Here is a 16,614-nt window from a genome sequence, read left to right on the forward strand (position 1 = left end):
CAATGCGCATGGGTATACTTTTGGTTGCATGGTATGTTAAGTTTGTAGAGAAATTTTATTTCCAAAGACAAATTTGTTGTTATTTGGATTCGCTTCATACATAATTCAGCCTTTTAAAAAAAAAAGTTAAAAGTTGAATTGAATTCAAAACTGAACATTTTTGAACGTAAAAGCTTTTTTTTTATATATTCACCATATACTTGTATGTTACATTTATAAGCATGTTTGATTATACCACACTGGTACGGAAAATTGTTATGAATTGCCAGTTAATAAAATTCTTGTTTTTAAATCTATTTGTATTTGCAGAAAAATGTGTGTTTAAAAATAAAATATTTAGTAAATTTCAAAAACCTAATTCAATTATTTAAAATGCTTCCAATATTAGTTCAAAAATTTTTTTTTCAATTTAATATTTTGAATATACAATACATGTAAGTATGTATGTATGCATGGGTGTATGTTTGTATGTATGTATGTAGATTTTACATAAAATATTAGCAACATTGCAAATTCAACTAGGTTTTGCGCTTAATGCAAAGTTTTTGAAGTTTCTTAATTTTTTTTTCACTGTTGTTTATTTAATAAAATTAATTATAAATAATTAATAAGAATATATAAAAAACAAATTTTGTTTTCAAAACTGAAAAATTAACAAGTAATAAATTTCATTAGTTAACAACATTATAAATTTGCAAAATTTGATCAAATTAATAAATTTACAAAAATCGCTTTTGATTCATTTTTGCTGTCATAATTTTCGTTACGTTTGACAAAAGTGGTAAATGAAATAATTCTAAAAATTGATAATTGATAAAAAAAAATTGATAAAAAAAAATTTATCTTTATAATGAATATCTAGTGTAGTCTTTGATTTGATTTCTTAATTTATTTTATAAGGAATGATTTTATATTTTTATAATGAGGAATTGTAGCAGCCCTAATAAGTCTTTTAAAAAATATACATATTATGTAAATATTTGCATATTTTTGCGTATGCAGATTGGAGGTAAACTAAGTTACCCAAAACAATAAGGCAAAATAATACAAAAAAATCTGATGTGGTCAGCACATAACCGACCGCATTGTATATTGTCTAGTTAAGTGAAAGGGTTACAGAATATTATAAAAATGCCTTTTAAATACTTCTTTCCAATTTTTAGGATATTAGGAAGCTTATAGTTAACATACCTTGAAAAATGTAAATTTAGCTCTTAGTAGAGTTTCGCTTTGTGCTACCTGAATTCCCAGAAAAGCTCGCCAGTTAACCAGAACTCAAATACTAAATTTCAAGAAATTCCATCAATTCGTTCCGTAGATATGGTGAAAAATGTAAAATCGGCCCGCAAATCAGTTTTCGAGCCCTGATGTTTCCAAAAAACTTATATGTTCATTGTTTTAATACGAGGAATTCAAGTATTAAATTTCAATGAAATCGGTCAATTATATCCCTTTATATACGCAAAAATGTATATTTGGCCCGTAGTAAACGTTCAGTTGCTGATGCCTGCTTTCTTTCAAAAGTTAGGAATTTTTGCGGACGATCGAGAAAAGCTTACATATGAAATTTCAAGTAAATCGATTGAATACTTTCTTCAAAATGTTCAAAAATGTAAAACAGGCCCGCTAAAAAGTGCAGTTCCCGAGGCCTGATATATCGCAAAAGTTGATCAATCCGTGCCATGGTAGAGATAAACTTACATATAAAATTTCATCAAAATCGGTTCAGCAGAACTTGAGATACACACGTGCACACACAGACCGACAGACCGACAGACCGACAGACCGACGGACCGACAGGTTGCTAAAAATAGTTTACTTACACTTCCCTACTATGGAGAAGTTCATTCCCACCGAAAACTCGATATGCAAAATTTGTTGCCATCACATAAACTACCTATTGTTTACACAATACGATCGGTAAATATGAACATAGAAAGAGAAATTATAGATTTAAAAGAAATAAGACCTCTTTGATTTTCAGTTTATCAAATTTTATTATCTAACCTAAAAAGCAATATACTAGCTTTATATCAATAAATTACAGTTTAAGGTGTTTAAACTTCAGTAGCTACCGCACATGTAAGCAGCCAAAGCATAGCAAATGAATATGTTATACTTTGGTTGCGTAGTAGTGTGAAGTTTAAAACTTAGCAGCAAAATCAAAATATCAATTCTCTTTGGGACATCCTATAGCCCTGAAATTCCTCATACAACCCTCACATCTATTATGAAACCCCTGTTCTTTCATTAATGATATAAAATGAAGACTTATACATATCAGTAATCCCTCCTATAACGTAATCTTTGAGAACAAAATATATTTACTTAAAGTGGAACTATTGCACAATGTAATAGGTCCTAAAAAATTATTGCTTGATGTTTGCTTAAACTATAATTCACTAATTGTATATATATAGACAGAAGTTCAAATGTAAAAAAAAATTAGATTATCATATAATTATAAAATGAACTTATTTTCATAAAAAAACACAAACTTAAAATGTTCATAAAATAACAAATTATCATAACAAGATTATCATATAATTATAAAATGAACTTATTTTCATAAAAAAACACAAACTTAAAATGTTCATAAAATAACAAAATTTCTTCAAAATGTAACTTTTTACTAACGAAACATTACATTAAATGAAAATATATGAGAGAAAGGAAACTTAAATCGAAGAAGGCCATTTGAAAAAGAGCCATTTGAAACCATTTTATAAGACGTTTAAGTTTCACAGAAATTTGCAGATTTGAAAGCTCCAAATTTGATACAGTCTTAAAGATTTCTCTTAAATGCTCAAGTCAGTTCACCTGGCATTACTAAATTCGATAAATTCTAATATTTAGACATACATATATTTGAAATGTGCAAATGCATGTAATATTATACAAAAAAAAATGAACACATCAGACTACAGAAAAGAATTTGTATTTACACAAAATTCAACAGTAAATGTTTTTTTGTTTCAAACATCACACAAAATGTTGCATGCAACATAATATTTTCGGTTTATGCGTTTTAACCTAATATAAACTTGATTTTCTTCAGTCAGATTAAATTTTTTACTTCAAAGCTTCAGATTAGAGTTGAATTTAGATCTTTACGACAGATCGTCAGTCTGATTTTGACCGTTGTGATGTATAGTGTATTGTACGACACGGGCTTTTAATGTTTAATAAATTTTTATATAAATTGCAGTTCTCTTTTAGAAAATTTTTATGAAGTTATTTTTGAAAACAAATGTATTATTTACTTAAATAATTTTTTTTTTTTATAATATACGTATAAATTTGTATTGTAACATAATGTGTAAATAAAAAAAAATGTTTATTTTTATTTCTTAGATATTATAAACTACAATTTGTGAGAAATTAATTTCTATTGTGCAAGATCATCCATTCGATATACAAATATTTATAAAAATAATATTGTTTGGTAATTTCAACGTGAATGCATTTCTGTTTAGTGTGTGTTTTGCAAATATAATTCTTAATAAAATTTGGTTTTTTACTGCGATGGTGAAATTTTATTACAAAGATAAATTTTTAAAATATATATAATATAGGAATTTTATTCATTTTATTAATATGTATAAATAAATTTAGTAGGGGTTTATTTTTTATATAACGAAAACAAAATAATTAATTCAAAATGCAACTAAATATTATTTAATAACTACTTTTTTTTCTTGAAATTTTTTTTTGTGGTTCATTACTTTCAAAAAAGTGTGAATAAGTACAAATATTACACCATTACCTATAATAGGTTATGGTAAATTTCTACTTTACATAAATACACATTGTATATTGTAAACATATACCCTTTGAGTATGGATTTCAAATTATGAAAAGAGGTTTGTTAGCCGTCTCGTGTGCACATTTTAGTAAACGAAGTACTAAGTAAAGGTAATAAAACTTGTGCTAACAAAAATTTTCTAAAATTGAATTGAATACAATTTAGTTAATAAAAGTAAATATTTGAAAATCATATTTGAACGTTCTTTTCCTATTCGCAATCCAAAATATTTAATTAATGTTTTGGTATGCATTTAATAACTTTTAGTTCAGTTTTACTTAAATAGTTAGATTATATCAATAAAATATTAATTAAGAAAAAAGGTTCTTTTACACAAATCATTCAAGATTAATTACTATTGATATCGATTTTAATTTTATGATATCAAATGTTTTTACAATCCACGGTCAGTGGTATAAATAATGAAATCATTGCCTATTTATAAGCACATATGCAAATTGGTTTACATACATACATATATACCTATGTGTTTTCTTTTTAATTTAATTAAATGTTGACTAAAAGTGAATAATCAAAATTAGAATTCACAAACCTGAAAATTTGAGAAATAAATTTGATATCAAGTTTTAAGTTCCTATTAGAAAAAATTAGATGGATTGCGTTAAAGAATCAATTCGAAATAATGAAAAGAGCGGATTAAATTAGTATACATATCTTATGTTTTCTAGAAATAACATCATAAACTGTAAAATGTCTTAAATTTATTAAAAAATAACTTTTTACAAGGTTGACGATCTGAGTATTTCCTATAACATTGCGTTAAAAATAAACCAAAAATCTTAAAGAAAGAACGAATTATTTACAAATTTTTAAAAGAAATTATGTAAATAATTATATATATATATATATATATATATATATATATATATATATATATATATATATATGCGTAGTTTTAAAAGCTTTTTACTTATATAATGTTATGAATTTTGTAATGTCAACGAAAATGACAAAATGATCTGCTCGAAATTATTAAATTGAGAGTGTGTTCTATTTTTAGATTCTATTTCAGATTAGTATTTTGCTATTAAAAATATGTTCTCAACATCGACGGCAATATTCAGTTTTTTTTTCTCTTACAATTTTAGTAAATATGAATTCTTTCAAAACACTATTTAACAAATAAATGAATTGAAAATAAGATTTATATGCTATTCAAAATTAAAAATTAAATAAATTTTTTGAACGTGCTATGAAAAAACTTTTTTTCAAAAACGTCGCGCATTGATAATTAATTCAGTCTTGGATAAAGTTTTCACTATTTTCAAAACCCTTTTTTATTAATTGTCATACGAATTTTTTGGGATTTTGCTACTTTTGAAGCCAAATTGTTTGGTTGAAGTTTAAAGTATTAGTTTAAAGTGTTAGGAGCTTTTAGAATATGTTGCAATTTGTTAATCCATAACATGTTGATAAAAAATATGATTAGTAAGAATAAAAAATATAAAAAACAATTCGATTGTTTTTCCTTCAAAATGTAAAGCAATTTTTTTTTTTAAATTATATTAGTTTAACGTTTTCTATATTACATCATTTACTATTTAGATCTTTGCTTTTGTTCAATTTTTGCTGTGTATTCAGATAATGCATGCTGCCACTGCAACAAAACAAAATATGTATATAAATACTTATATATTAGAATTTTCAAAATGTGGCAATTCTATATGTTTAAATTATTGTATAATATTTTGTGTTGTTTTTAAAAATGATAAAATATACATACATACATCTTGAACTTCTTATGTGCTTTCTTTATTTTTATCCATTCAAAAAATTTTTCTTATCTTTTCATGATACAATTAGATTTAAATTTATTTTGTTGATTGTATCATATTATAATATTGTAAACAGATAAAAAATTTCTCAAGATAATTCTTTTCATTATTAATTATAACTGAGTCATTTGTTCAAGTAATATGCTTACGTCAGTTTTTAAATATGCAAAAAAATCTTTAGTTCATGGCATATATCTACACAGCTATTCTAAAAAAAGAATAATATCAAAAGTTTTAAACATTTTATAACCATTGTGAATTTACGAAATGTAAAACTAAAAAGTTTTCCACCGTTAAATATTTAATTTTATTTAAAAACACATATAATATATATACACATGTAATATATTCTATACGCATATAAGGAAAATAAAAATTTCAAAAAATTAGCTATGGTTATTAGTTTTACCAAAACTAAATGAAGTAGTTAATGTTTTCGAACGTGGGTTGTTCTAACGATTTAAGAAGTTCATGGTGCATGAAACTTTTGAGTTTTTCAAATATATACTGTATTTTATTGAATATACAAATATTAAATACAATTTTCTTATATATTACAAAATTTTATTAATAAAATAAAATTATAAAATTTTAAAATATTGGGAATTTAAATAAAAACTTAACAAATTAAGTTTATCAATATTAACTTTTGCTTTATACTATTTCTGCGACCGCCAATATAAATAATTTGTAATTCTCCAATAACTGTTTTGTAATTCGTAGTTCATTCAATTCGCCTATCATAATTTATTTAAATTACATACTTATTTTTTCTAAATTGGGATGATTAAAACTTGCTTGTTGAAAATGATGAATTTTATTATAATATACATACATTTGACATTACTTTAGATAAGTTAAGAATAAATTTAATAAAAAATTACATTTTTGCTTACTATGTATGTATGTACAATTAAAGAAATTTTACTAATACAGAATAACACAAAAGTAGTATAAAATATAAAGTAGAATACTCGTAATACAAATTTCAGAATAACGAAAAACAAAGTAATTGTTGACATAAAGTATACAAAAACAAAACAGATAAGAAAAACATTTTTTTTTCAATGTTAATTCCTTATGAATAACTAGAAAAGTTTATTTTAGTTACTTTTTATTAAGCCGATGGTGATGTATAGATTCGCATTCTAGCAATCTCGAGTTTGGAGCATTTCAGTCTTTCTGTTAGTAAGTAACCAATTTAATGAACTGAAACGACCATTTTTTGAAAGAGTCCATGAAAAGTACTCAAAGAAGTTTCGAACACATTTCCTTCAATATGCCACATGATTTCTTATCTCTTGTTTTATGACTCCCATTTTTCAACGATACCCTAAAGTTTACATCTGGCAGAAACCTTCAATTTTGTCAGCAAAGCAGAGGCACTGTTTGGGCGCAAGCTGTGTTGAGTATCATTAATTGTCCTCCCACATGTGTAACAATATTTACTTGAATGATTTTTATTGCCGATTGACAATTTGAACAAGATAATTCAACAAAAAATATTTTTACGATGAGATGAGGCGAACTTGTGTATTCTTTGCTTACGGGCTAGCATTCTTATTTTTTATATATGTACATGCAAACACGCAGAGAAAAGTATAATTCCTATTTTTATTTAACCTGTTTCAGGAAGAGATGAAAAAAAATGCAATTTATGTTCTTGTTAATAAGAGTTTAAGTTCTGTAAAAATAGATTTGCTTCATTGAAATAAAGAAATTTGTTTTACATTCGAATTCTTTTAAACGTACCTAAACAATATTTTCCAAAGATAATTTAAATAAAATCTCTTTCAAAATTCAACAAAACATCATAACATCTTATTGCTTTATAAATATAAAAAGCACATCTGCAAAAAAAGGATTTCGCATCCTTGATTATAATGGTAAAAATAAAAATGAGAATAAAAATGAAGTGGATGCAATTAAATTAAATAAATTGCAGGTAAAATATACAAGATATTTAAAGGTATTGTGATGATTTAAGAACATTTTTCCTTCGTTCTATCTGCATAATAGATTCTTTTATTACACTGATATAATAAAGTATATTTTCACTATAATACATTTTCCATATAATGAGGCATAATTTGTTTTAAGGATACGTATATGTATATATGTACAAAACTATTAAACGAATTAATGAAAATAGTATTTTGCTTTATATTTCAATAGATTTGAATAAGTATACGTATCGCCTTTTAATTTTAACAAATTTTTAAATCCGCGCAAATTATTTTCGTAGGTTATTGTAAATTTATCAAAATTAATCTCTCAAAATTAGGTAAAATAAAGTCGTAATTGAGCCTAAGCTGTTTAAGTAGAATAGTATAAATATTATAAGCCTTAAGCCTTTTATATAAATTATAAATATTATAATATATAATTTATAAATATTACGAAATATTAAATATCATTCTTATAATATTATTATCTAGAAATTATACCGAAACAGTTTCCCTTCTCAGCTTTTATATTACCAATAATGTTTCGAATTATAGTTCAGGAAATGGACAAGCTTATCATTATTTAATAAACAAGAAAAATCAACATTACAATAATTTAATAATAATTTTTGTGCAATCAATAGGTTGAATAATTCGTACAGGTATTTAAACTGATACGGTTCACCATTTCTCATTTAAACTTCAAACTTTAGCTCTTTAATTTTTGTTTTGAACGGTAACGTGAAAGTGACAAGAAGAACTATTTTTTTTCAGGTGGAGTAATATCATGACAGTATTTTCATGTGTAAACAAAACGAAATGGAAGTAATATCAAAAATACTTTTGTTTAAAAATGAAATATGTAAACAAATTATGTAGTTTCTTTCTAAAATTTTTTCATACTCAAAGATGCAAAAAAATATGAGTAGAATTACATAGCAAATGCTTTCATACACTTCTATTGAAGTCTTAATGATTTTGGGGTAATTCTCTTTTACTTCATCCCCATTTGTAACTATTTTCAATGCCTATTAATGTATAAATATTTTTGTTTTCACAACTTTCGCAATTTTTAATGAAATACTAGAAAATTATTTAATTTAAATTAAATTTTTGAGTACAATATTTTGTGCGTTTTTGTACTTGTATATACATATATGTAACTGAATATGAATATATGTACACTAAAAAAATAAAATCGGTAAATTTGTATGTAAATTTTGAAGTAATGAATGACAGCTTCATATGACTGTTTTATAAAATAAATAGATACCCGATTCGGTGTTTGATATCGCGCTTATGTCTAACAGAATTAGAACAACATGACTTCATGAATCTACAAATATAAGTTTTCATATTCAAATGACAACCGTGTTGAAAATTTATCTATCTTTTTCCTTTCAGGTTTCAATTTTCAATTCACAAAAGTAGTTATCTAAAAATTTTTAACTTTAAACTGTTACTAACCGTCTATTGCTTTATGATGCCGAAAGTAGTGATTTCAGTAACTTTTCATAACTTTTGCCTAACTTATACTAACTTATACTATTTGCTAATTTTGCAAGACTTTTAAATAAATTGTTAGTCAGGCTTATTACACCATAATGCAATCCTAAAGTTATATAAGTGTGCGAACTTTATTTATTTATGTAATTTTAATTTCAGTTAATTTTTTAAGTCATCTATCTGTAAAAAAAGTAATTCTTCTAATTAAATGTGTATCTTGAAAGTGAGTTTGATTGGAATTTAAAACGAGATGAATATAAAATTTTATCTCTGCACGTAATAGTTTTGTTACATAAAATTTTAATTTTGATTTTTTATGTAATTTTTTTAAATTTAAAATTACAGGATTCTGTTTAAAAACACCAGAAAAAATAACATTGTGAAATCTGATGCTTTTAGAATTTTAAGATTGAAACCTTAACTTCTTCAATCTTGCTTTTAGATTAAAGATTGAAATATTGATTAAGAAATATACCACATTAGTCATGACCATCATTTATTGTTGCAATTAATCTATACTCTTGCATATGTATTATTATACATATGAACATGTTTCGAGAAGATTGCCAAAAATTTTATTAAGTATTATGAACATTTTTTAGTAAATACTTGAGTTAGTAAATACTTGAGTTAGTAGATTAATAAAAAAACTTAAGATCAAAGTAGAAAGAGTATTTTATATTCAAATTATATGTATACTTATATGTATAATTTAATAATAAAGAACTGTTATTCAAATTGGTGTAAGTTAATTGTTATTATTCTTTAATATACACATCTATGTATAAATTTGTTTTCAACAAAATTATTAATTTAACCAACATTATGAAATAATCGACGCTTATATGATTTTTATCATATACCGTAAAGAATTTTTATTTAAAAGTTCTTTTTTTTTCTTTATATATGAACTTAGGAGTACATAACGTTCAAACTATGTTCACATATTAATTTCTAACAACTTTTTTACCGTAAACATTAAATCTCGTTAATGTTTTTGCTTGATATTTTTCATTGTGTGTTTCATTTTTATTCCAAAACTAAGTTTAAAATGTTTTTCAGACGTCACTAAATTCAAATAACTTGTGAATAAATTTTTTGAAATGTTCTATAATCGCTTAAAAATAGTCCTAATTTAAATTGCATGCACACATACATATATGCATATGTATAAGTAAATCAACATTTCATTTCAGAGAAAGTTAACAATAAATTTAACTATGGGATAAAAGAAATATCCCTCTATGAGATAAAGTTATATATATGTATGTGAGTACTACAAAAAATATATTGATATTTATTAGTATATATTTTATTAAAATGCAAAAACTGTTTTACGAACAGAAGTAAAGGATTAATTTAAAATACACATTATAAATGCAGCACATGATTCATTATGACTTTTGATTTGACTAGAATAATAAAGATAGTATTAAAACGCAAAAACTTAAAGCTCTTTTAGTTTACTCATTTTGACTGTAAGTAATACCTGTGTACTCATACTCCAAGTGCTTTACTATTGCCTTCAAATTTCGGAACTAAAGCGTCTTTTACTTACTTACAATGTATTTTAATTCATTTTTTCTTTTAAAGTAAAATAAAAGCATTTAGAAATTAAAGCTGAATAAAAATAATATTTTTTGCAAGCTTAACATAAATGTAATCAAGCACTCCAACATGTGAATTATTTTAATACTTTTGTTAAATGTTTATTATCCATGACACGATTGAAAATGTAAATAAAAATATTTTATTTTTTGAATATTTTCTTTTGATTCCATTATAAATAAAGAAAAATTGCATATGCTTTGCTCTATATGATTGGGTTTCAATTACAGTTCTTTTAAAAAAGTCATTTTTACTTGCTTATACTTTCGATTTTCAACCAAAGTAGTTTGAGCATTTATTCGAATAATCAAAATTAAGTGAAACAGATTCGTAACAAATAATTTTTTCACAAAATATTAAACAAAATTATAACAAATTTTTTCTTCAAGAATCAAAGCTGTCTGATAAAATTAAAGTATTCACTACTTATCAAAGCAATTTTGTAAACTGAGCGGCTCAAGAAAAAAGAGATTATTTGTGGAAGTCACTCAGTTTTTTATTTAACAACTAAAATGAGGAATATTTAATATTTGTTTAAAAAGAAAACTTTAGCAAACATAGTTTACTTGCTGGAGTAATTAAAAAAATCAATTTTAGTTTTTGCTCGTTGTTTTTGCACTCATTTGTGTTTTTACCAGAAAACTAGTAAAGATACGGAACTAAAAAAAAATTTTAAGAAATTTTTAAAAAAAAGTTAACATAACCAATTCAATAAAATGAAAAAGAAAAAAAATCCGCAAAATAATTTTATACAATAATTTGCATCACAATATATTTTTCTTTTTTGTTCACGTTCCCCTAAGAAAAGTGATATTAAGGTTTATTACGCGATATTAAATATTATGAATCTTATATTATGAAATTGTTACAAGAAATTGTTTACAGGAACCAGTACGACAAAAATATCAAACAATATCCTTAATAAAAAAAAACGTTGTATATGGGTGTTTACAATTTCCGGATATAAATTACCGACAAAGTGACATTATTGCCCTTTTCGAAGATAGCCAAATGTGAGTAAGTAAATTCCTCAAAACTCAGAGATTCTGTATTTGCGTGGAAAATAAGGGTTTTTTCTACAAGTTTTTATAATAATTGAAATTTTAGGCATAGATACATACGTATACGATTTATAATCAGTATAAGTATATTTTATAATTTCTCATTAATTGTATATAGCCAGTTAAGTTTTTGGTGGTTGAAAAAGTATAAAATTCGACATTTAGTTTCTCTAGCATTTACTTTAATATTCTTATATCATCATTATTATTTTGATAATACTGTTGAATTTCAATGATATTATAGCTTATTATTATTACCAGTAAATCGAACTTATTCAGTTTCGAATCCCGCTATTAAAATTATGCCACGATGCTCAAACCTTTGTGAATATTTAAATTACAATCTACATACAAACATATGTATATAAAAATAAGGATAAAACAAAATTCTTTTTACACTTAAGAATCATCTTAAAGTATTAAAAAAAGTATTTCTTTTATTAAAAACAAAATAACCATGAGATAAACGAAAGCAACATTAGCAAAATACAACAAAACCTTAACGAATATCTTGAAATAGAAGGATGGTAAAGTTTCCTTCCGAAAATCATCATAATTTATTTTAAAAATTGACGCCTCGTTTGTCATATTTTATATGCGTTATTTACTTATACATTTATGTATATCGTTCAGAAGGGGACAAATCAATGTACTTTTTGCGACCTTGGGTGGTGAGTATAATCTCGTGTCATTTAAATTTTAACAAATGAAAAAAACAACTTAAAATCAGTGATACAAAAAAGGAAAGGAAAAACAAAAATTATTACAATAAAAAAAAATATTTTTGATAACAATTCTCCCAAATCAAGGATAATAAAATTTAAAAAAAAACTCGTATGTTTGAATTGCGGCGTGAACATAAATACATACACATATAGCGCATACTTTTGTATCTTTTTTTTTGGAAAATAAATGTGGAGAAATGTAGGGGTAGCCACCAACAAAAAGACTAAATTTACATTTTAATGATTTAATTTTATTTAACGACTTCATTAAGGATAACTTTTTATTTATTTATTCATAAATAAAAGTTACACATATAAATATGTTTCTATCTATATTTTAAATTTGAACATACACATACACGCGTACATTTGAACATAATACACGCGTATATATGTATAAATGTATATGAATAAAATACTACTTTTCTACTATAATAAGTGTCAATAAGCAATGAATTCGATATTGTTCTAATTGAAAACTTTAATTATAAGAATTTTTTTAGTTTGCCTAACAAGTGTGTATTTATTTTAACAAGTGCTAATCTGCAAAACATGCACAAAACAGAAGAATATGTATTAAAATCATAAATTAAACTACATTTTCTAATATAATATTTAAAAATTTTATAAAAAGAAACTAAACAATTAAAAATGTTTTAAAATTTTAACAATATTTTACAGTATATCTACTAAGAGTTGATATCAGAAAGTGTATAATATTTGAAAGATTAAAATAACACAACAAAAATGGGGTGGGTTAAACCCATCACTGTTTTGGTTGTAACAATATTATTAAGTTTTCAAGTTGATTCATTTGGGCAAAGACATGGTAAGTTGTAACATTAAGTATATTGTATACGTTGTAATGAACTTAATTTAATATAATTAAAAACATACGTTAGGAGTTATGTTTCTGTAAAGTAAAAAAAGTGAAAATATAGTATGACTTTAAATGAAAAAAGGTTATAAGTCGTATCACAGAACTTCAAAAATAACTTGTTTTTATACTGCGAACTAAAAAAATTGTAACCTTTTTAGTTTTAAAATTTCCGTTCTAAATTCTAAAACCTTCATCATTATGGTATTATTTGAGATTTATTATAAATTTCATAACTAAACCCTGCAACTTAATAAAATATCATTAAATATAATTAGTTTATATAACTTTGTTAGCGACACTTCGTCAATCCTGGAGCTTATTTTCCTTTTTAAAAAAACAAAATTTAATAATACAAGACGTGGCTCTTGGTAGTCAATCTTACCTTGTAGTATACATGTTTAATCGTAAAGTAAGAATGCTCCTACTTATAAATGAGCTTTTGTGATATTTTATGATATTTTACATGTAAAATTTGTTCGAGCTAAGAATATATGTATGTATATCTATACAAATATTTTTCATATGCATGCTTGATATACATACATTTTTATGTAGAGAAAAATTTTCTTCCGGTCCTTTAATCAAAAAATGTTATGTTTTCTTCCCGTTTTTATTCTTTAAAAAAATAATAATCAAAAAGGATAACGTAGACTTTTATTTAAAAATTAATCCAAACTTCTAAAATACCCCCAACAGCCAACTGAACAAAATAAAAGAAACAACAAAAATCGGAAGTTAAATTCAACCATCGAGGACGAGAATTTTCCGTTTAGCCTCAAATTGTACGCCGTACATAAAATAGAAATGTTATTTTAACATACATCTATTTATTTTAGCAAACAGAATTTATACGATGAATAACTCCCACATAAAAAAATGTCATTATTTGTACGAGAACAGAATAAGATATTCATTGTTAGTTTCCTATCTTATTATGAACTGTGTAGCTTTAAAAAAATAATTTTGGTTTATTTAAAAAGAATGAAAAGTACACATAAAAAGTAACAAAACGTAATAAATACAACATTCATGCAGGGATTTAACAATACACAGCAATAGCAAAAGTAATACACATTTTTGGTTTGTTAAGTTTAAAACTAACTTTATTTTTTTTATTTGTACAAATAATTACAAAGTTTGTAGTAATAAATAAAATTTTTATTAAACTCCATTATTAGAGATTTACAAAATATTTTTAATATTTTTTGTGTAAAATTTTTGTAATTAAAAAAAACTAAACATATATTGAACAAAATTATGAAAACATGCAGCTTAACCATTTGATTTCGACAATTGCTAATGTTCTAAATGCGAGATAATATTGAAATAAATGGTATAGTAAACAATTTAAATTCAACTTCGAACCAAAAAACTAGAAAATCTTTTTCTTATTCAAATTTGAAAAAAAAATGTTTATTAGTTTTCATCTGTTTGTGTTTTCGTCTATTTGTGCGTATGCTTAAATAATTTTTGCAAGATCCAAAATTCCATTTTATAAGAAACTTATTTAATGTTATACAATTTTAAGATCATTGAAATTGAAAAAATTATGCATTCTATATCAATTAACATATAACTTAACCGAGAAATTAGATTGATCAGTTGTTTTCGATATAAATAGATTTTAGAATTTTCGATTTAAATAGATTGATAGAAAACATACAGTTTTTATAAAGCGCGTAATTGGTGCTGGTAATAAATTAATGCGATACATTGATTAACTTTTGGTCAATTTGACATCATAATCCTAAACACTGTAATTAACAGATCTTTTTTAGAAAACAAACCAGATATATTGTTTTGAAGAATGACCTATAGATCAGATAGATAACAAATTTAAAAACTTATCAAAATGCAAATTTTTGCGCTTTAAAGCATTCTTGAAATTTAAAATAAGCCTTTATAAAAAATTCATACAATAAAATTTTCCTTAACCAAAATTTTCAATTACTGAAAAAAAAAATTCAGATTCTTATTGTAGTTTTATCCATGAAAGGTTTTTTAAAAAATTTCATACATATATGCAAAATAAAACAACATATATCGTAATTAGAAGTGTAATGTATATACATATGTATTCACTTCGAGTATTTTTTGAGCATATATGAAAGTAAGGTATACAAAAACATTTTTTTTTAATTAATTCTAACCTTGATTATATTTAACATCTTTTGTATTATATCTCGACCTTTTTCGAGGCGTAAGATCTCACAGACCATTTTTTGAAGAAATTCTTGAACGAAACTGTTAGAGCTCTTAAAGATATTTTTTACAATACACCGCATAATAAATAAAACTGCTTAAAACAATATCTATTTTTCCAGAAATACTCCTTTAAATAGATCACTTGGTACGTCAAATTTTCTTTCACCCCTCCTAGTAAGACTAGTTATCATAATTATAGAAATTATGAAAAAAGGTTTGAAAATTAAAAATTTTACTAAATTTTACTGAAGTTGCTATAGTTCAGGAGCTGTTGAGCTATGACACCTGTAGTTCGGGATAAAAATTTTATTCATCTTAAGTGCCTTATCATTCACTCATATTACTAACAGTTACAACAGAGTTATACTTACCGTGTATGATAAATAATTATTTTATCTTCTTAATGAATCACCCTTTTAAATCGAACCATTTTAACAAAAAATATTTTATTTTTTATGAAGGCATCGTGTTTAATTCTTATTTGGTTTGTTTTTTTTTTTTCATTTTTAATTATTTTACCAGATTTTTTTTGCTGTCTTTCAATTAAAACTTAGCGTATAGCCTTCTCTACTATATAAATTTTTAATAATTTTCAAAACATTAATTAGTTAGTCTTTTATCCTTTTTTGAACTTTTTTTAATTTGTTTTTCTTTATAAAAGTTTAAATAAATTATCTTAACAACGCTCAGTTTAACACTTTTTTGAAGCCAGCAGTGGAAGAAAACAACCCCTTTTACTATGTTGAAAATTTGGAAAGGAGTAAGTGTTAAACTACTTGAAATCTTAACTTTAATATCTTTTTTTGTTAAGATTTTTAAAGCTACATTTTATAAAAATTTTTACAATAAATGTATTTTCTAATAATAGACTTATATAAAATCTAATGTTAGATATATTATAGATTTATATAAAATCTAATGTTAATATTTTTTTACATATTACATATACTTATATACATATATACGGGTTATTCGCATAAGGTGGCAAATAATTTCAGGAAGATTCTTTGATCAGTTTTCAGGAAAAAATTGTATGAGGGGGGAGGGTGTTCAGATGGTAAAAAAAGGTACCGGACTTTTCC

The 16,614-nt window shown here is 24.2% G+C and overlaps 1 protein-coding gene across 27 annotated transcripts in view; it reads left to right on the forward strand.

Moving 5' to 3' along the window:
- LOC129607630 (basement membrane-specific heparan sulfate proteoglycan core protein) overlaps positions 1 to 16,614 on the forward strand; it is a 132,706-nt gene that overhangs the window by 39,841 nt on the left and 76,251 nt on the right. Inside the window, exon 1 of one of the 27 annotated variants that reach the window (XM_055518751.1) lies at positions 13,109 to 13,276. The exons of 25 other annotated variants lie outside the window; for them this stretch is intronic. In XM_055518751.1, coding sequence (XP_055374726.1) covers positions 13,195 to 13,276 — 82 coding nt within the window. In that variant the 5' untranslated portion in view covers positions 13,109 to 13,194. Of the gene's footprint in view, positions 1 to 13,108; positions 13,277 to 16,614 lie in introns of those variants that run through there. One more of the 27 variants, XM_055518752.1, reaches the window with a different exon arrangement.

This window comes from Condylostylus longicornis, unplaced genomic scaffold (genome assembly GCF_029603195.1).
Source record: "Condylostylus longicornis isolate FDR11 unplaced genomic scaffold, ASM2960319v2 ptg000028l, whole genome shotgun sequence".
Classification (NCBI taxonomy): domain Eukaryota; kingdom Metazoa; phylum Arthropoda; class Insecta; order Diptera; family Dolichopodidae; genus Condylostylus; species Condylostylus longicornis.